Consider the following 22,475-nt stretch of genomic DNA (forward strand, 5'->3'; position numbering starts at 1 on the left):
CCGCCGTTTCCTGGTTTCAACCGATTCGAATGTTTGCTAAGATCTAACAGCCAATCAGAATCGCGCTCGCGCACGGCACCGTATGCGGACGGTAAGCTTACCGTAAGCGCACGGTAAGCGCACCGTAAGCTGCCACAGATATATATATTGATTTAAATGCTATTTTCTCAGGAACTACTGAACAGATTTACACCAGACCTACAAAAGGCACTTCCTTGACCTGTAGACTACCTCTCTGCCAAATTTCAAGTAACTCTGTTCAGCCGTTCGGGCTGTAGCTGTGTCTAAAGGTCCTATGGAAAAATGCATGGGAAAAACGCGTTTTGGGACCCCCCTTTGCAGCTCGTCTTCCAACTCCCCAAATTTCACCAGAATGCCTTGGGGAGGTAAAGAAGATCCACGCACTAAGCAAAACCCACTGGGGGTATTTAAGGAGCCATGCTGTGAATGATCAGAGCCATCTGCTGTGCGCATAACTAATCATCCATGACTAAGAGGCAGGAGCCTCGAAACGCGTCGGAAGGAACACTAATGATGAATGCTGTTGCTCGTTTCTTTCCTGAAACGTCGATTCAGCCAGATCTCGCCGTAGAAGAGGCGAGGAAAGCACCTTGGCAATGCGGGGATGCTACGACCGCGTTGCTAAGGTGCGCTCCTCTAAAGCGGCGCTCTCCGAAAAGACGGAGGCATTGGGAAGGCAGCGTGAATCGGGGAGGACGCGGAAAGGAATAGTCCATCAAGAATATATCCGACCCAAAATCTGGTACAGGAGAGGGCGCGGGTGAGTGAAGCCACGTAGGGGCGGGGGGAAGGGCGGGTAGAGCTGCCGATCGGAGGCAGGGCTCTCCCCCCTAGTTTCCCCCTAGTTTCCCCTTAGTTTAGCATTGAGGCAAAACGCGAAGGAACAATGAATAACGGGGAGAGAGGCAATCTCCGTAAATTGGAGATTGTGTGAAACGATAGGAGAAAGGCAGAGGGGGGGTGAAGGCCCAAGTGGGGATAAAGAAGAAAAGTAAAGTACAATACCAATAACGGATAAATAAAATAAAAAGCAGTAGGATAAAGTATTAGGCAATAAATAAGCAATATTACAAAATGACAGTAGGAGTAATATAAATCAACTTCTCTGCAGTCCCCCTCCATCCCTTCTTCCCAAAGTTGTTACAGTAGTAGAGTTTGCACTAGTTAAGACGTCATCTAGATCACATGAAGATCACATGACATAACTAATACCAATGTCCTCAGCGTGGGCCAACCTAAGCTTGAATTGATCTTTATCAGCCTTGTATACTGCTCCTTAGCTAATGGGGAGGTCTCACAAGACCTTAAATATGCAATCATTACTCCCATTTCAAATTAATCGAATATTGTTAGGAATGATAGTACACTCTCTGGCCTCCCCTCCATTGCCAACGCTGTCTCCCTACAACTCTCCAATCATCTTGAGACAAGCAGGTACCTCATTGACCTCCAATCAGGATTTAGTCCATGAAGAAGTACCCAAAACCGCCTTACTAAACCTAAAGAATGAACTCTGCATAGCCTGTGACAAAGACCACTCTTGTGGCATACTATTACTAGATCTCTCTGCTGCTTTTGATACCGTAGACCATCAAGTACAAATGTAAAGGCTATTTACCATAACAACATTAATGGTACATCACTGGCATAGTTCACATCCTTGCTAGACAACAGCACCCATCAAGTTAAGATGGACTGAAGGAGGCTCTGCAGTCTCCAGGAAGCTAAATGCCCATAGAAGGCCAGCCAAAGACTCTGATGCTTTGTAAAAAGTGGGCCTTAGCCTAGTTTCTTAGTTCTAGCTTCGATTTGTAACTCCTTGTTCATGTTTGCATTGATCTTCACTGTGCTTTCTATATATACATGAATGCTATCTGAAGAATGCTCTATAAAACTGTGAATAATTATTTTCCTAAGTGCAAACATTTGCCCTTTGGCTCGCTGTAGATGTTAAAACTTAAACCAATGGAGGAGGAGCTTCGCGCGCATCCAAGATGGTCGCGTGAGCACAGGGCTCCCCGGACCCTTGCCGCTCCTCGCAACTTATCCTGACATAATCCTGGATTTGTGGACGGATTCTGGAAGATGAACCTTGGCTGAACTCTTAACTCTTCTCAGAAAGAAAATCGGACCGGGGAGACCTGAAATACAGCGTCCCGCATTTTGGAGGCCCACCTGGGAGCTGTGCCCGGTGCTTTGGTGAACCGTGGGGCCGGGGATTAGTTGAACAACAACGGCATCGGCGCCTTGCCAATGACCGCGCCCCCACTTTCAGTTTCGCTTTTGCACTTCTGCCTGTCCTGATCGAGGAGTGGCTTTGCACGGCTGGTGGCGTCCTCCGGCCTTGGCACCGGACTGATTTCTGCCCTTTCCTCGACTCTCCCGAGCGGGCTCCCGGACAGTCTGTGTCTGATCTGCTGGTGCCCCTTTGCTATCAGTCCGGGCGGACCCCACCGGTGAGCATCGGCCAACATGGGGGGCAAGGGGGATCCCGAGAAACGGAAGACCAAGACATCCCTGCGTGGAGGACCGGTCCAGAGTAACATCATGGATCGCTATACTCAGGGTAAAGGGACCCCCGGGCCGGCGGGTGCCGCCATGGAGGACTCCAGTGGGGGTCCGTCCGTCCCCACGGAATTGTCGCTACAGGACGTTATGGGCGCCATCAACGGCATAAGGGAGACCATCGCCCAGCAGTACGAGGCTCTGGCCCGTAAAATTGACACGGTTGCCATTGATGTTACGTTAATCCGGGCGGATCTCTCCAAGACTAACGAGAGGGTTCAATCGCTGGACTTGAGGACATCCACTCTTGTCACGGATGTATCAGACCTCCAGGCAACTCTTGGCGATCTAAAGTCTGCTAACGACGCGATGTCCCGGCGGCTGGAGGATTCCGAAGGTCGGGCACGACGCAATAATATCCGTGTCATAGGTGTACTGGAGACTTCCAACAATCGTCCGGTGGACCTTATGGTCGAGGATCTCATCCTCAATCATCTTGCTCCTTCAGGCCTGAGCAAGTTCTTCGCCGTGGAGCGTGCCCATCGTGTCCCGGGCGGTAGGCCCCGACCAGGCGCTCCCCCGAGGCCTATCATTGCAAGACTTTTTCATTACAGAGACCGGGATGCGATCCTGCAGGCCTCGAGGGTGCACGGCCCAGTTAAATATGAGAATTCCTCCGTCAACCTCTTTCCGGACTTCACCCAACTCGTGCAGAAACAGAGGATGAACTTTCAGGGGGTGAAGCGCCGTCTTCGAGAACTGGACATTAAATACTCTATGCTGTTCCCTGCCCGGCTTCGTGTGGAATATGAAGATCGGACTCTCTTCTTTGAACGCCCCGACACAGTGAGTGACTGGTTGGATTCCCTGCCGGAACCGGGAGACCGAACTGGGCGTACTGGCGGTGCCGAGGGCGGTGGGCCTCGGCAGGACTGATTCTTGGTCCTCCACTTTGACATTTCCTTCTGTGCGCAGCCAGGTTCTACTTCACTTGTATATTTGGTCTATTAATGTTTCGTCTGGGTGCGAGCGGGGACGGGTCCCTTTCCTCCTCTAGGGTCTTTTTGTAGCATGGGATTGTTAGGGCGACAGGCACACTGCAAGTTGGGGGGGCTGTATAGTCCGCAGGGGTGCAGGGTGGGGGGGGTGGCAATGGTGTGGGGGTGGGAGGGTGGCAGTGGTGGTTGGGTTGTGTGTTTTTTCTTTTCAAGGCGGTGTTATTGTTTTCTTTCAGTTTCAGGTGTCTGGCTGCGTGCCCGGGGACTCCAGCTTCTTGTGTTGGGATGGGGGGGGACGGGTTGAAACTGATGTCTTGGAACGTCAACGGATTGGGGGACCGTATCAAACGTGGGGTGGTGTTGCAATATTTGCGTCGATTGGCCCCTGATGTGGTATTTCTTCAAGAGACTCACTTGGTGGGAAATGTATGTCATGCTATGAACAGGGGGGGCTACCGACTGGTCGCACACTCTGGCTTCACCACTGGCTCCAGAGGGGTGGGCATCTTACTGCGCTCTTCCCTCTCGCTTGAGATTGACAAAGTTACTCTTGATGATAGAGGGCGCTATGTGTCTTTGACTGGGCGGTGGGAGGGGCAAACTCTTTCATTGGTTTCGGTCTATGTTCCCCCGGGCCTCCAGACCTCCACTTTCTCAGATGTGGGTCGTATGTTACTTGAACTTCCTGACAGTCTCCTGATTGTGGGTGGGGATTTTAATTCCGTGATTTCTGGCGAGTTAGATCGCTACCCTCCCAGGGCCCTCCCTGCCGCCCAGGCGTGGCTCAGCGGGTTCTTGGACACTTTCGGTCTAGTGGACTGCTGGAGGTTGATACATCCGACACAGAGTCAGTACACATTCCACTCCGGGGCCCATGGGAGTCTTTCCAGACTAGATTATTTTCTAATGCCCGCGGCCCAGACCACCCGGGTCCGGGAGGTTAAACACCTGGCCCGGGGCATTTCCGATCATTCCCCACTGTGGCTCCTCTTCGACACCGGGATGCGATCAGCCGGGCGGATCGCCCCCATTAACCCCTGGTACTTGCGTGACCCCAAGATTCGCACGGGTCTGATTAAGTCGCTTGATCAGTATTTTCTGGAGAATGAGGGGTCCGTTGTGTCCTCAGTGTCCCTGTGGGAGGCCTTCAAAACGGTCCTCCGAGGACACGCCCTATCCCTGATCGTGGAGGCCAAGAAAGCTAAGAGCGGGGAGGTGGTGGCATTGGAGGCCGAGATATCGGGGTTGGAGGCTGCCTTGGAGACGGGTGTCACTCAGGACGGGCTTCATGTCCTCAGCCTGAAGCAGTTCGAATACAAGTCCCTTGTTACGGATGCTGCTCGGACAATGTATAGGGAACAGCAGGGTAGACTGTATGATGCTGGGGATAAGGCGGGTAAATTGATTGCTTGGCTTGATAAGAAAGAGAGAGTGAATCGAGTGGTCCCCGTGCTTCAGACGTCGGAGGGAGTGAGTGTGACTGACCCTGGTGAGATTGTGGAGTGTTTTGCGGACTACTTCTGTGCTGTGTACTCCCCGGTGTCTACTAGAGATGAGGCTGACTCTCGTCACTTGTTGAAGGACATTGCTTTGCCCTGCTTGTCGGTGGAGGAGCGTGAGCTTATGGATGCCCCACTTTCGGTTGACGAGATTGCCACCGCGATTCGTTCCCTTCGCTCAGGCAGGGCTATGGGCCCCAACGGACTCCCGATTGAACTCTATAAACTGCAACCTGACAAACTTGCGCCATTTCTCCGTCGTATGTTCTTGGAGTCGCTTGAACTCGGCTCTCTCCCCGATGACCAACGCCTGGCCACTATAGTCGTGATTCCCAAGGACGGTAAGCCTCGAGACCGTTGCGCCTCGTATAGGCCTATTTCTCTGCTGAACGCAGAGCCGAAAATCCTTGGCAAGGTTCTTGCGAACCGCCTGCTTACTGTTGTTTGCGATCTGGTGCATCCGGACCAATCCGGTTTCATCCCGCACCGGAATACGGCCCTTAACTTGCGGCGCCTGCATGGCGTACTTGCGAGGGCGGAATATCTTTCAGAGCCGGCCATCTTGGTTTCCTTGGACGCCACGATGGCCTTTGATACGATAGAATGGCCGTATCTTTGGGCCGCCCTGGCAAAGTTTGGCTTCGGGGCGGGATTTATTAATTGGGTCAAACTTTTATACGCTGCTCCGCTGGCACAGGTGGTCGTTAATGGGAGGGTTTCCCGGCCCTTCGTTCTTGGGAGGGGCACTAGGCAGGGGTGTCCGTTGTCTCCCCTGCTCTTCGCGTTAGCTTTGGAGCCGCTCGCTGCTTGGCTCCGTTGGGAACCGTCGATAAGAGGTATTCAGTGGGCCCTTGGCTTCGAGGATCGTGTTTCGTTGTACGCGGACGACATTCTCTTGTACCTTGCCTCACCACGTAAGTCACTCGATGTGCTCTTTGACATCCTCACTTCCTTTGGCAAGAACTCTGGCTTGATCATTAACTGGTCCAAATCTTGTGTCTATGCTATATCCGGTGGCTCTCCTCTCTTGCCTTCTCGTTTTCCCATTAAGGCGTCCAGCTCCGGCTTTACGTACCTGGGGGTGTACGTCTCATTGGATCCTGCTGTCCGCTACGAGCATAGTCTCCTCTCTCCACTTCGGAGATTGAGGCTAGATGTGGCCCGTTGGCATAAGCTTCCCTTGTCTCCCCTCGGTCGCGCGGCACTTTTTAAAATGATGTCTCTTCCCCGATTTTCTTTACGCACTTCAGAACTCCTTTGATATTATTCCGGCGGCCTACTTCCGGGAAGTGGAGAGCTTACAAAGGAGACTTGTTTGGTGCGGTCGTGCACGTATTGCTCTTGCAAAACTGACTCTCCCCTGGTACGACGGGGGCATCGCGCTCCCGGACATCAGGAGGTACTATTGGGCTTCCCAACTATCTGCTATCAACCATGCCACATACTCACCTGGGCCGAATCCGGCTTTCGAAATGGATAGATTTCTGTTGCCTGGCGGCAACTTTAACAGAGCGCTTTACTCTCGATCGGCTGGGAGGACCTTAACCGGTCCCACTAAGATTGCAGTACACTTGTGGAAGGCCGCGAATGTGGCCATGGGCTGGAATGATCGCTTGACGGGCGCGACCCCCTTGTTCGCGTCTGAAAAATTGGGAAGCCTTTGGACGACGAAGGGATTCGAGCTTTGGGACACGATTGGCATCAGCAGAGTAGGTGACCTTTGGGTGAAGGGTGCGGTTAAATCCTTCACTGCGCTGCAGAGTGAGTACGAATTGAGTGAGAGGGAGTTCTTTAGGTACGCTCAGGTTCGCCACGCTTTGCTCTCGGCCATCGGGGCGGGGACTGCAGTCCCTGTGTCTTCGCCACTCGAGGACCGTATACTCGACGGTCACTTGCCCGACAGTACTATTTCCCTCATCTATAAAAAGCTGATAAACACTCGGGCGGATCTCCTCGTGCGTCTGCGGGAGGCGTGGATCGGGGATGGGGTGGAACTGGACGACGAGGACTGGCAGTCTGCGCTGTCCTCCCCTAAGGAGGTGGCTATACCGCGCGTCTCCGTCTTGTCCAACTTAAAATTCTCCACCGTGTCTACGTGACGGGCCCTCGTTTAGTCCTGATGGGTTTCTCTGACGACGGGCTCTGTAGACGCGGCTGTGGGCTCAGCGCCACTTTTCTCCATGTTCTCTGGGAGTGCCGTGAGGTTGCGGAGTTTTGGCGCCGGGTGCATGCTGTCATGGAGTGTGTCACTGGGGTCGCCCTGTTGCCTGAGGTTCGCCGATGTGTGCTGAACGTATGGGAGCCTAACGATTATAATGCGGCTCAGACTCGGTGGGCGGCCCTTGGGAACATGGTGGCTAAGAGGGACATCGCACAGCTTTGGGGTTCCCGGCGGCCTCCCACTGTGTCAGTATGGAAGGAGAACATGGACTGGTGCATGTGCAGAGAGAAGACTGTGTATGTGGCCCGGGGTAAGCCGGGGGCATGGGGTAGAATTTGGGGCCAGTGGAACGCGTACCGTGGGAACATCTGCACACCCCCCCTCGTGGATTCATCTGATGTTGCCTTGTCCCCCTGACCCTGGGGTACCCGGACTATTGCATTTCACCTGTAAATGGTTGTGGCTCTCCCGTCGCCCCCACCTCCCCCTTGATCATCCTCATTGACCACCCGAGGGTGGAGTTGGTAATGTGTGGTCCCTTAGCCGTGGTTCGACGCCTCTTTCTTGATGGTTTCCGCCTTGTTTTTTGGTGTTATTTTATTTTTCCTTTTTGTTTGTATTTCTAAAATTTATGAATCCGGATAACTCCTGAGGTGCACTCAGTACTTTGTCAATTCGGCTGAGCCCCAGGGGGCCCACTACTTCCTCGATGTTGTGGAACATGTATATATTAGCGGCCGGCCCTGGTGGTTGTAGGCCCATGTTTGTATCGATTTTTGTGTGCAATAAAGGTTTTTCAAAAAACAAACAAAAAAAAAAAAAACTTAAACCACCAGCTGCTGAAATGATACAGTGCACTTTGACTATTGAATAAAAAGAAGATTTTGAGGCTCACCTGAAGGCGTACTGATCTTAAACAACTCTTCTACCTGACATAAGCACATTCCATAGTTGGACCACCTGAACTAAGAAGGCTTGTTTCTTTTTGTATCATTTACTACATTTGGGATTGGATAGTAGCTTGTGACAGTCCATTCCATTGCTCTTCATCCTGAATCGAGTTATAGTAGTATGTGGGCAACTCCTTTGAGAGTAGCATGATGTGCAATGATTTAAACTTTACCCTCTCTCTGCTATGCAAGGAGTGCAATGTTTGTTGAGCCGCTGAGACATGTTCCCAGCCTCCAAGCCTGCACAGATCCTACTCAGCAACTTTCTGTAGATGCTGTTGGTTTTTCAGCAGAATTTGTTGCATACTTGAAGGAGCATTGTTAGTATAGTTCAAATTGTTTACACCAAACTATTTTATCAGTTTTAATAAGCAGAAGCAAGTACCTTATGCTGCAGTGCCTCTTCTTTCTCTGAACACCAAGCGGTGATCTCAATTCCTACATTGAATGCATCCTGTGATCCTTTTTGGACTTTTTGTAGGACAAAATAACCTTAATGAACAAAACTGGAGAAGAAAACTTGCTGCTTGGAGAGTGCAGAACTCACTGTGCATTTAAACATTTGTAGAAATGGCTATGTTTTTGAAATGGTTGTAACCACAAAAGAAGCCCAGATAAGTAAGAACCAAGTGTCACATTTCTATTGCTTCCCCCAAGTTATTATTGCTCCTGATTACCCATGGTAGCCACAGCCTGCACCCACTCGGTAAAAAACACAGCACAGCCAGTGCACATATTTTTAAACTAGTGTCTGAACAAATAAATAATGTTGTCCCTCCTTGATTGATTTGCATGAAATTGTCTGTCTAGTTTTGTTATGATTTGTAAAAAAAACAACAACAAAAAAGTCAAAGGTTATCAAGATTTGTTTTTTTTTATTACTATGGAATTCTCAACCGTAACGACTGAGTCCATGTTGCAGAATCTGTAGGACACACTCATGTTCTCTGTCTGATTCACACATTTACTCATTGCAAACACCACCAAGCCCCTAATCTGAAGGCCCCTGTTATCCCTTAAGATGTGCTTTTTGAAGAAAGAGAAGGGCAGATTTAAGTCTGTTCCACATCAGTCATTACACCAGTTTTCCCGCTACCATGTAATGCCTCAAAATCAAGAAGAAGATCCATAACTGTATATTAATCTTTACTTATGAATGTGTAATTCTGCGGTCAGGCTGCTATTAGATTCCTACACATTCATGAAGCATTAGTCTTTGTTCTTTTCAACATTGGGCACATTTCTTGGGCCATATATCCCTATAAAACTATTTTTATGCCTGAGAGTGAAACTAAGTGTATGAATAGATACATATATAGTACGCCTTCACATAGTTAGCTGCCACGGGGTGCGGAATGCCCAGGTGTTCATAAATATGTTTGGACGTAAGGTCATTGAAACAATATGATGGTGGTTCTGTAACAAATTATGTATGTGGAAATCTTTCTGCATACATGTTTGTTAAGGCTTATCGAAAATTCAAGTTGTGATGAAAGCATGGCAGAGTGAGAGGCAGATTGCTCCACTCTCATCTCACTGTGTGCAGTCTCTGGTTATCTTATTTTTAGGAGGTTTTGTTGTGGAGACAGTCATTGCTAAAGCATGAAACCTGACTGACTGATATCCTCTTGTGCATCTTCACCAACGAGGCATCTGAATATCAGGTTTTTATCTTTGAAAATGATCCGTTCACAAGTTGACGCTAATTTTGGCTCGTCCCTTCTTGGTTATGATGTTGGAGCAGCGGCCACATGCTCCCCAGATCTTGGGGGTCCCATGACCATAAGCACAAGATCCTCAGCTGGACTCGGACTGTGATTTTTTTTTTTTTTATCTTCTGTTTCCCTTGAGAAGAAAGGCAAGAAGCTTGATTCTGTTGGAAATTTGGTGATTCCTTCACAACATCAATGCAGGCTGCGAGTACTGCTTTGCAAGGCTGGTGTGATAAACTCCATATGAGACATCGAGGAAATCTCCAGGGACAAGAAAAAGATTTTGAAAAAGTACTGAAATAAAGGATGTCAATCTACAGAATAGTCGCTGCAGGTAACTATTCTGATCCAGCAAACTATAGCAATTGTTATGGATTGGCTCTGATATGTCATCTTGGCTATGCCTCAAAGATCTGCAGCCTGATGCACAGCAGACGTTACTCAACTGGCCATTTTCTGGCACATTTCATTTCAGCAGTCCTTTGGATGACTAGATGAATCACATGAATTCTGAGGCAGAGGCATTGAAAGCTTTGGGATTAGGAATGTGTGAACGCTATAACACCCCTCATGAGAAGATCCCAAACTGTTTAGAATTCAAAACCACAATGATTCTAACGGCTCCAGAATGACTGCATCAATGTTGGTTTATGTGCCATCTTCACGTGTCTGATATGCTACAAAATAGGTGGCCTAGTGGACAGTCTCTCCAGCCCATCCACTGAATGCATGCAGTGTGAGCATCCGGATGTGTTACCGGATGGCATGGACATTCTTAAAGAAGTGAAGTGTCCTGATTTTCCTTCAAAAGAAAAAGGTTCTATCACTGGTGCCTACAGCAAAAATAGCAAGCTGGTTGAATGCCTAGAAGAAACAGTTGTTCCTTTCAAGTCATGTTTATATTTTTCTGCTGTTATGAAAAATGTAATCACATTAGCATGTTACTCAAGAAGTCTCTCTCTGTTTTCTTTTTCCATATCCTCATGAGTGAGCATTTTATGGAAGGCATTAAGGTCTTCCCTTCAATCACGGAAACTCAGTGTAGTCCTTTCAAAGGAATGGGTCATCCTTTTGAACCATTATAATATGAATCTGTCCAACACCAGTCTTAGAAGGCAGCCTTCATAGATGCTATTACTTTGATCAATGGAGTTAATGAGCTTTAGGAAATACATTCTCAATGATGATACACAGTGCTTCAGTGGTTCTTAACTTTTGGTTCGCGAACCTCTGGGAGTCTCTGAAGCATTTTTAGTTGGTTTCACATCCGAACAAGAACTGTGAATGACAGCACAGCCATGCCTCGCCCATATGCAGAAGAGCTGTGCCTCTTACATGTTTTGAGGCTGAACAGTGCACTCGTGAGCCGCTCCGAGCCCGTGCTACCAGGAATGCACTTTTCTAATTAATCTGGTGTGCTGCAGTGACAGGGGCCTACAGTAAAATATAAGAAGCATTGGCATAGCCAATAGGTCTCACCTTTGGGACCTTATAAGTCTTTAGCCATGCAGCACATTATCCTGGGTGCTTTGCCACCAGGGATTGAAAAGCTATGCAATTACTACATACTAGATCATGCAGTCCGATTCGGGAATACATGTTTGCCTCAGGAAACATTTATGGAGACATTCTAAGGATTTTTAATGCACAGACAAAAAGACAAGTGCCTCAATGCAAGTCACCAGCACTGTAACATTCTGTGTGTGGCGATCTTGAAGCTGTTCCTTTGATAAATGTTACAAAAAACATAGCATATAGTAATGGTGTGTAGCAAAAAGCAACAAAAGTAACTAGATGCTAAGAGTGCGTTAAACTGGAAGAATGTTTGACTGAGTAGTTAAAAAGTTACAACAATATCCACATTAATAACATAGTACTTTATACTTCCAAAGGTTCCCAGGGTAGTTTGCATGTACAGCACAGACTCCACTTCAACTGAGGTGTAGTGAAGCCAGCAGCTAGAATCCCCTTCACCGTCGGGGTGGATGTTGCGGTGATGTCATCTCCTTAGGAAGCAGGACATGACTGACACCAAGATGTAACCTATGGTGCTCTTTGTGTGTGGGCTGGGAGGCGGTGTGAGAGCGGGAAGGCAAGAAATGCCTTACAGTCCCTAGGGAGGTTCCGTGAATGTGCTTTGAAATCCGAGCTCTGAGAGGAGGAGGACGACAGGAAGAGGCAGTGGACATCTAACTGCTATACAGCCGTGGCAGTGGCAACCCAAGCTCCAGAGTACGCTGAGGGAAGCCCCCCATATGCATTGTGCCAATTTGCCTCTATAATCTGTTCTCTAGAGTTAAAAAACATGCACTCTCATAGAGTGCTTCAGCCCAAAAAATGTATTCACATCCATCTACTGCCTGATGATCAATACCTAGGAAAAACTAAAGAAGACAACAAATGCCAAAGCCAACAGGACCGCTTATTTTCAAAGTGAGTCAGGCAAACGGTCAAAACACTCCCAACACATTGCTGTGAAATCCTAATACAGTGGATGGCACACAGAGTGTGCAATAACCACAGCGTAAACACTAGTGGAACAGCGTGTAACAAATGCTCTTTCAAGATAGCGAACAAGCCCCCATCAGAGACAATGGCCAAGATTACACCTGAGATTTAAAAAAAGAGGATACCGATTTCATCTGTTTGTTGCCTTTTTTTAGTTGCCATGTTATAAAAGATGACAACCTCTTTGTTTAGGCGTGCCTATAAAGTAGCCAGGTTTACCTTGTGCGGAGTTAAGTATTGTATGCATCAGATGTCACTTGGTTTACATAATAGTGATACCTTGTGGCGTGCCTGACCTAACTGTGGCGACTACGGTGGGCATTCCCACTCCCGCAAGTGAGATGTAGTGTTTCATGTCCTCGGGCAGCAGACTGCACATACTTTTAGCAGGGGGAAGGTGGGGATGCGCGAGGCTGAAGTGGCGAGTGAACGGGAGCTATTTTGTACTGAGTGAGCCTGCTGTAGTAAAGAAGGCTGGGACTGCGCTGTGCTGATGGGGGCAAAAGAGCAGCTGGTATGGCTTTGAGCCTTCACAGCCAGCACTAAGACAACTGTGGCTTTGCATTCATTCATGCACATGCAGACAGGGGAGCGAGTGAAAACATGAGCGTGGGTGAAAAGCGCTGTTAAAGAAAAAAGTAGTCTCAAACACTTTCTAAATGGGACAATTGTAAAGCTACAAGAAATGGGGCGGTGCTCCATGATAGGGACCAACTTATGGGAAAGGAGGGACAAATCGAAAGAGTAGCCACTTGGAAGCAATGCTTTTTAAAGGTCTCTCGAAGAAACAAATGGAAAGCAATGGGCAGGCTGTAAGCCCACAAAGTATATACAGCATGTTTCGAAGAGACAGCGCAAGCTCTGCCCATCCCGACCTAAAAATGATTAAAACTGTCTGCCAATAAATCAGCATAGTTTCAGTTTTGTGCTGCTATGTATTTTAGCTCTAAAATATATAGCACCAAAGAACGGTTTGTGCTGCAGAACACAAATGCTTAACTATTAAGTGTCTGTGCACTGTATCACACTAGTGTAAACACATTTCCATCCTTTCTCCTAACATTGTAGCATCGTAGTTTCTCCGAACATCCCAAAGCCTTTCTGCAACTATGACGCACCATGTTTCAGCATGAGGACAGTGGCCCATGAAGACAGTGGCCCCTGCTGATTAATGTTCCTTTTGTGTCCTTAAACATCGGACTGAGATCAAGCACTCAAACAAGCACCAGCCAATTAGCAGGCTGTTAACCATAGTCAGGCCCTCATTGTTCTCCATTCAGTCTGACTTTGTGAAAGTATTTAGTCTAGTCACAATTGTACAGAGTATGTGCAAATTCTCTGCATTTTCCACGCCTTTGATGGTTCCCAGTTGACCGATATGAGTGCGTAGGTCTTTCTCCTACGTTCATGTTTCATACTGAATAGTGCACTATTCATATTCACACTACAGATGTTGTAAGATAGTCTATTAATAAGTGGGTTAAGTGCAAGCACTGGACTGTTTGTAGATTTACCATTCTAAGATAAGCAGCAGCTTCTGGAATGAGTGCAAGGCAGGCTGTGTGCCAGGAACAGTAGGTAATAAGGGGCTGGAGCAATGGTATTTTCAATTAACCCCAGCTAGTATATTTATTTCCGTTGTGTCTGCTGCGACAATACTCTGAGATCCCGCACACGGACAAGAATGTTTATTGTCCGTCTTCACTATACATTACCATGACAAAAGACTCAAAACACCGTCATATACTGACTTGAACAAAGGCATTTTTAAATAAAAGTTTAAGGCTGACTGAACATTGTAATTCAATGTGTAATGCTTTTGGGAAGCTAGCTATTCCCCCCCCCCACACCCCAACACACATACACACACACTCTTACACATACACATATACTGCATCATAACATCTAGGAACCTTAGTGATTAGAGAAAAGGCTTAACAGTTATGCATAGCACCCTCCGATGTTGCCCCCCCTAGTATTTTAATCGAGTCTCTGAGACTGTAGCCCCAGTGATTCTAGAAGTAATCCACACTTCTTTAGAAAAGGAAATAGTACCTCCCCTATGGAAACAGGCTATGGTCAGCTCTTTTAAAAAAAAAAAAACACCTTGACCCAGAGATATTAGCCAACTATCGCCCTATTTCATTGCTCGCAGGAATAGGGAAATTGGCAGAGAAGTATGTAAACACCACTATTTCTACATTTCTGGAAAATAATAATTGCTTTCACCCTACTCAAACTGGATTTAGAGCCCAACAGAGTACTGAGACCGCACTTGTGGTAGTGGTGGAAAATTCTGGATAGCGGGGGCTGCGCTGCACTAATCCTGCTTGATCTTAGCGCAGCCTTTGATATGGTTAACCACCAGCTACTTATTCAAATGCTTAGGAAGGCTGGAATCACCGGATCTGCACTGAAATGACTACAATCCTTCTTAGAAGACCGTTCATTTGTAGTCTTTGAAGAAACCTTTATCTCTAAGCCAATGCCTCTTAGATGTGGGGTTCCTCAGGCTTTGTCCCTGAGCCCCACTCTTTTTAATGTGTACATGAGCTCCTTGGCGGAATTAGTAACACCTTTCGGCATCCAGATTGTTACGTATGTGGATGAAGGTATCACTTAGTCAAGAGGATAACTCAGCTCCAAATCTAGCTCTATGTTTGCAAAAAGTCTCCCGATGGATGGACAATTCTTATTTGAAACTCAACGGAGACAAGACTGAACTAATGCTTTTAGGAAACTATTCTTCTCACACAATAGCCCCCTCCTAGCACAACTGTCTCGGCCCCCTGCCCTCTCCCAAAGCCGAAATTAAGAGTCTTGGAGTGTGGGTGGATCATAACCTGGACTTCAAGAAACAGGCAGGCAAGGCAGCAGCCTGCTGTTATGGAATACTAAGAATGCTCAGAAAGATCCTTCCCCTGCTCCCACTAACTGTAAGAAAAATACTGGTCCAGGCACTCATCCTCTCTCGCCTGGACTATGCGAACGCTCTCTATCTAGGAGCTCCCCTCTCTACTATCAAAAAGCTTCAGGTCGTTCAAAACTGTGCAGCATGGTTACTCACCAACTCTTCTAAGCGCACGTCAGCTAAACCTTCGCTCTCGGCGCTTCATTGGTTGCCGATTTATCAGAGTTCATTTTAAGGCATTGTGTATTACACACAAAGCCCTTTCTGATAAAGGTCCCCCCATTATCCGATCCCTTATTCAGCCCTATCTTCCTTCCAGGTCACTTAGATCTGACAATAAGCAGCTAGCTATAGTTCCAATAATAAAGAGAGCACGAAGCGGAGGACGCCGTTTCGTGTATAATGCTTCTAAACTGTGGAACAACTTGCCTTTGTCGATCCGTTGTGAATCGAACTATCTTACCTTCCGTAAGCTCTTAAAGACCTTTTTGTTTCCTTAATCTTTTACTTGCTCTAGGGGTCGAATTAGCGCTGGGATGCTTTCGGGAAGCCCTGCGCTCTAGAAATGCCTTTCGATTCAATTCAATCAGTTGTGGGATAGACCACAGGTACAGTATGCCTAGGACTGGCTATCGTTTGAAGAGGGTGAATAAAGGTGTAGGAGAGTGCAATTAGTGCTCTTTACTGGATGAGATTTATCTTTCTACTTGTTGGGTTCAAAACATAGGGCACAGTGTTCTTGGCCACTGCACAGGTTTTCTATTTACATCTGAATAGTATTATTGGCAAACCATATCAAATGATTCTTCACCAGGAATGTCCAAGCGTAATGCTTAAAGTTAATTCTTCTGCCACAGAAACTGTGATTCTGTTTATTGGCCTGTTCCGTATTTATCTGCCTAGAAAAGGTATTCCTAAAATGTAATTTGTGTTTGTGATTATTTTTCTATCCTAACTGTCAAGAGTTGGGTAATGCCAGAACCAGGTTTGTCAGCATCTGAATTCCATAATGTGTAAAGGGCATTTTATAGAAACCAGTACTTGGAGAGTGATTAATGAGTTTGGCCTGACTGAAAGCCGACTGCTTAGTCCAGCAGGTTCATAAGCTCAAATAAATCTGGTTGGTAAAAACCTCTTGATGGTATGAAGAATATATTGGGCATACATGTTTAACTGTAAGACCTCTATCTGTCACCACGCTCAAATAAGGGTGGCAGATTTCCCTCCGCTTGTTAGATCGTCCCCCTAAGTATGGGTTTAATTAAAGGAAAGGTAGGTGTCTTTTGCTGGTGTTTTGACATATTTATTTCGTTGACTGGTTAGCATTCGTTTAAGCATTCTTCTTTAGAATGTACTTATTTTTGACACATTTTTTAGGAAAATGAGTGGGCAAAAGACGACTGGAAAATCTGCAGCTCAGAAGACGGCAAAAGCATCTCAGGCGAAGAAGCCAAATGGTGCTTCAACAGGAAATAAAGGTAGAACTTGTCTCTGAAGCATGTGTGGTACTGTACATTTGAGCGGGAGGGGGGGTGATCTTCACATCAGGAGTTAACAGGACTAGTAGTCAGTGTGCCATTGTGAAATGTATGAAGTTGATTTTTTAGCATTTCTTAAAGAAGTTCACATGTTAAATTTGCAGTGGTGTAAATGCTACAACATGCTGAACTTGGAAATTAAGGTTTTGAATTTTATGCCGGTATCTAATTCTATGGCACGATAAAAGCATTTAAAAACCACCCCCCATCCTTAGTTTACTGGAAACATTCAGTGTATGATGCTAGTCAGTACATTTAAGATGGAGGCTCATGTTCGAACATGGTTATCCCAATCCCAGGCTTGTTGTACGTGGCTAATTATTAAAACATGTCATTTATTAATGATTAAAAGCACTTCACAGACATATTTTTCATGAATATCGGAATATACTTTTTCACTTTTCACCTTAGTAATTACAGATAGGTCCTGAAGAAAGCTCTGTTTAAGTATTTTTGCATAGAGCTGAAACATGTAGACCAAAGGATAAGTCAGACACAATTAATAGTCTTGAAACATTATCCATCTCGTTTGTTTTTAAATATACCCTGGGCCACTGGGAATAAAGTATCTGTTAGTGAGTTTCCCAGAGGTTTTTTTTTAACTCACACCACCGATAACCCCATCACATAAAAACACAAAAAAAACAGCTCCACTGTAATCAGGTGTCGCAGCACAGCTGGGTAGCATTCGGCTACTCACCTGGGAACCCTATGATGAAGCATGACACCAACCAGGTTGGTGTGTGAGGGTTCTTTAAAACAAAACGTTGTGGTGACAGACACTACGGTGTTGTCTAGCCACTTCCTAGTTGACCGTCTAAGTTGTTTAAATAATCATTACATTGGGACAAGGACAGCCTACACACTGTCCTAAGTCTTCCCTTTGGTTTGTAGAAGTATTGTTTTAGAGGCTTCATATTTCCTTCCAATAGGTTTACGACTGCCCACATTAACCTGTATACCATTTTATCAGTTTGTAAGAACAAACAGCAACACTTTTCTCTGAGCAAAGTGCAGGATTGCAGTGGGTTTCACTTCATCTTCGGATTGTGTGGAGCTTCTCTAGGTGGGCTGATGGGTCTTTGTCCTTAGGGTTGTACTTGTTTGAGTAGACTTTCATCTCCTGAATAGAATCACTCGGGTACAACTTCCTAAATGCTCCTATTTTTTAATGCTAGTAATAGGCATTTATTAAGTTGTTTTCCCTACATTGGGATCTCACTATCTGTAGTTGCAGAGCGAGTTGTGGTTTTGCCATCAGAATGCCAACAGTCTCTAAAAGGAGTGGCACTGAAAATTCACCATTCATTGGGACGTCCTGTGATTAGTCCAAAACTATGCCCTATACATTAATGACACAGTGGCGGAAGAGTAGTGGTTCTAACTGCACGCTTGTTCGAAACATTTTGTGGTGGATTTGCTCATTTTTACTTCACGAAGTGCTGCACATTACCATTGAGAATAGTTTCTGTCCAATTTTACAACTTTGTCCAGAGGATGAAGTCTATAACTCTCAACACATGGCCTATAAAAATGAGTTGACCATGACTTTATATTCGTACAGATTTCACTGGCATGTTTCAGATGCGGATCTGGACAACAACTAAGTAATGGGATTATAATTTTCAAATGGAATCCATGTTAATAAAGTCTGATTTTCAGTCAATGTCCCATAATATGATCTTTAAAGAATGATAACCCCAGGTTTAAAAAAAAAAAGTGCTGTTCTCCCAGTTTGAGTCCTAGATGTGTTTTGAGATAGGAACGAGTGAAATTCTGGTGAATTACTAGCAATTTGCATTAGGTCAGGAAAGTTGGTCTACAGCTTGAATAAACCTATAGCTGTTTTCTGGTGTAAAGATTTTGTCTCAACCATGTTTAATTATCGACTTGAGCTGGAATTATGCATCTAAAGGAAGACATGACTGCAGGCTGAACATCCTTTGTTTTTAATATAGCAGTTTTAAAACATCACAATAATACATCGTAAACTTTAGGCTCTTTTTGCAGCAGTACTCAGTAGGTGGGTGGTCATCAAGCACGTCTCCTGTTGTCCATGATAGCTAATTTCACCACACCTTAAGTGAGGCACTAATTCAAGAGCTACTTCAGAATTTGAATTTTAACCAAATAGTTTTTCTTAAACACTTCTTTTGTTGTGCAAATAACTTCTAGCAAAGGTATGAACGCATTTACTGGTCACAAACCCTATGTTCAAGTAAAATGCAGGGTTTGCAACCAGTAAATGTGTTTTTCAATTTAAATAAACCCATTTAGTGATTTCTGAACAGGATGCTGAGTCGCTAAATGGGTTTAGAAAACTATACTGAATCTGTATTTGGAATGGGCACATTTAGGATGTCCCTTCCAAATACTAATTGCTTATGAGGATGTATATTAATGTTTTGTGGCCATAATCCGGTCTCGAACAATTAATATTTTATTGAAAGGTAGTGGAACACATTCGCAAACGGGGAAGGGTACTCAAGTGATCCATCCCCCTTTGCGAATGGTAAGAAAGAAACATTTTTTAAGTGTTCTGCGACCTCAGACTATTTTTTTTTTTCTTCTATTCAATTTTTTCCAAACTTGATTTTTTTCTTTTCTTCTTTTTAAACACAACTCGTTTTCCTTTAAGGAAAATAAACTGTTTTTTTTTTTTTTAAAGATTGCTTCATTTTAAAGCAATCACAGACACAGTGGGCTGATGACCCCATCTGGCGACTATCCCTGTGATGGTAACGAATTGTAGGCAGAGGCAGGCTATGTAAAATCCTATGCATGCATCTACCTGGGATGAAGCCACATTGATCTTGGTGCACCAGATGCGCAACCACCCCTCGCAGCCTAGTAGCTAGAGCTTTCGAGAGGCTCTGGGTATCAACTTTTATCCTTGCTAATGGGCGATACGACCCCGGGTCGGCAGGGGCTTGTCTAGTTTTGGGATCATAACTATCACTGCTTCCTACATAGACTGGGAGTGATATGCCTCCTGGAGGGTATCCAGCAGTTTGGGGATTAGCTGTGCTTCGTATTGCTTGTACCACTCCACGTGGTGACCATCTCGTCCATGGCCTCGGTATGTTTCCCAGGTCCGCCTCCAAGTCCTCAACCTGTAGTTCTGCTTCCAGTTGCCCACACTGTTCTCTCTTTAACCTGGTAACCTCCACCTGGTTGAGGAACTCTTCAACAACTGACAGGATTACAAGGGTAGTGTTCACTTAGACCGTTGTCAGGTGCTCATGGAACTAGACGTTGATAGTCACCTGCGTGCATGCCATCCCACCTTCCGGCCCAATATTGGGGGTGGGGGGTAGGGGCATTCCTTCTTCAGCAGCCAGGCCAGAAGTCATCCTGGTCTGTCAGCCTCGCGATGCATTAGTTGCCTCTAGTCTCGTCTGGTAAAGTGATCTAGGCGGTCACAGGTGCTCTGCTGTGCCCTCTGAGCAGCCACCACCCGGGCATCAGTACTGCCGTGTCCCTGAGCATTTTTTTGTAGCGTTTCCAGTTTCACCTCCTCCCCTAGAGCCGCCTCTAGTTGGCGATGGGTGCCACAAACTTAGTAGACACTCCCTGTGGGTCACCAATTTGAGTGTATCCCACTCCAAGCCTCTAGTGCCAGCAGACTGCCAGGTCGACTCAAAGTACCCCTCTGTTGTCTCACCCAGGCCTTCCTGGCACTTTTTGTCTCCGAGCGCTTGAGGTCGGAATCTCCAGAGGGGCACCCTAGATCTCCGGGCTGCCCTGCCCCACTCTAACAATAACGGGACATGGTCCACAAGATAATGCATAAAGTGTCTCATCTCCCCCACCTCTCGAGAAACCTCCTGTGTCACAAGGAATCTTTCCAATCTACCTTATGTGTCACAGAATATCGTGTGACAAGAGTATTCCCTATTTTGAGGGTTCCTGGCTCTCCAGATGTTCACACAGTCAAGGTGTGTAATAACATCCCGTAACCCAGCTGTCACCAGTGGTTTCCTCCCACTTTTTGAAGGACGTCTTTCCTTTTTGGAAGTCCAGAACACAGTTGAGGTCTGCCACAAAAAGATGAGGTATACCTACCTAGGGTAACAGCAGAGCTCTGACTGGTGTAAAACTCCCTATCCTCTGTTTTGGGGGCATAGTTGTTCAACAGGCAGATCTCTCCATCATCTAGGGTCCCCTAAAGTAAGATGTACCGCCTCTCCATGTCTGCTTTGCAATAGGTCATCCGAAATGAACCCCAAGGGCTATCCAAATAGGCACTTCTCTTGCATAGATCAAGTATGTGGCGGAGTACAGTTGGCCTTGCCACTTCTTCCCCAGTTTTGTAGCCTCCATGCCCCACCATGTTGCAGCTGTAGGATCCCACTCCAGCGCAGCCATGGAGTCTGTCCTCTGCCCCACCCTGATTCACATCCCTCCACTACCCTCCTCCTGTTGCCACAATCCATTCCACACTGCAGCTCACTGCCATGTAGCAATCAAACATCCCATTCCAAACCCCTCCCCCCTCGGGTAAACATTTATTGCACCCAACTGTGTCTTCCCATTTGTAATTGTAATTGAATCCAACCCTCCTACCCCCATTGTTTCCCCTTAACTGTAACCGGAATAGAAGGGTGACATACAAGTGACACCTTTGCACTTAACATGCGGGGCTTCGCTCTGGGTGCCAACCCCCAGCCGCTAAGTAAGCAAGGGAGGTCCTATGAGGTAAGTTAAATTGTAACTAATATTATAGAGTTATAGCGCACAACCTTGAAATTCTTCAAATTTTATGATACTGGTTTGATTCTTTCTCCTAATGTTTAAGGGTGCTCCTGGGGTGGCGTCTTCCGACCTTGAGACGTCTCTGTGAACAAAACTTAGTTGTGCTTCCAAATTCACTTGGTCGCATCCCCCTATGCACACCATAGATCCTATGATAAGGATTTCATTGAGTTTCTTAATGATAATCACATTCACTTGTCGAATGGTTCTTCAAGCAATATTTTATTACTTCTTATTGAAATAGTATTCATTTCAATGTTTTTTTTCATTAATTTTCAAGTTGCAACATCAATCAATCTAGCTCCTATGCATTTCGGGCATATGCGCCCTTCTTCAGGGAGCGTGTCTGTAAATAATCGCATCACTTTTACAATTCAAGGAATCCTGTAATTCTTAAAGTTCAATCCCCTAGTTCTTAAGTACATCACATGCACTCTCTTGCAAAGTTGTGAACGATTGTGAATCTGGAAAATAGGTGAGGAATGTATGGGGCTTTCAGGAGTGCACCCAGGTGTATAGGTGGTGAGGTAAACAAACAATAAAATGAAGTGTGAGCTAATGTGTTTAGTCACCTGTGACCCGTGTCAAAGCATCTATCGTGACGTCAAAGGCGTCTTTAAAAAACGATTACATTCGTAAAAATCAAGTGAAAGCGGCACTCGTTATAAAAAGCGATTTCGCGTGTAGCTCAAGGTGAGATGCGATAATTCATAACAAAAGCATAGTGTACTCACGATGTTAATCGAACTTGTTTCGAAAACGCTGCCCTATAAGTAAACAAAGGCGTTAGAGAACTCGCATGAAAATATTAGAAAGGGATTCAACGCTAGCGGTTTGCTAGTTACCAACTTACTTTGAGACACCTATTCATACGAGCTGTCCTGAGTACGTTGTGCGGTAATGTTCGCTATCCAGCC

General features: G+C 46.1%; 1 protein-coding gene across 8 annotated transcripts in view; it reads left to right on the plus strand.

The window, feature by feature from the left end:
- Positions 1-22,475, plus strand: part of IQANK1 (IQ motif and ankyrin repeat containing 1) — a 441,637-nt gene that overhangs the window by 53,681 nt on the left and 365,481 nt on the right. For all 8 annotated transcript variants that reach the window (XM_085604654.1, XM_085604655.1, XM_085604657.1 and 5 more), the window contains one exon: positions 16,643-16,743. In XM_085604654.1, coding sequence (XP_085460780.1) covers positions 16,647-16,743 — 97 coding nt within the window. In that variant the 5' untranslated portion in view covers positions 16,643-16,646. The remainder of the gene's footprint in view (positions 1-16,642; positions 16,744-22,475) is intronic.

This window comes from Triturus cristatus, chromosome 5_1 (genome assembly GCF_964204655.1).
Source record: "Triturus cristatus chromosome 5_1, aTriCri1.1, whole genome shotgun sequence".
Taxonomy (NCBI): Eukaryota; Metazoa; Chordata; class Amphibia; order Caudata; family Salamandridae; genus Triturus; species Triturus cristatus.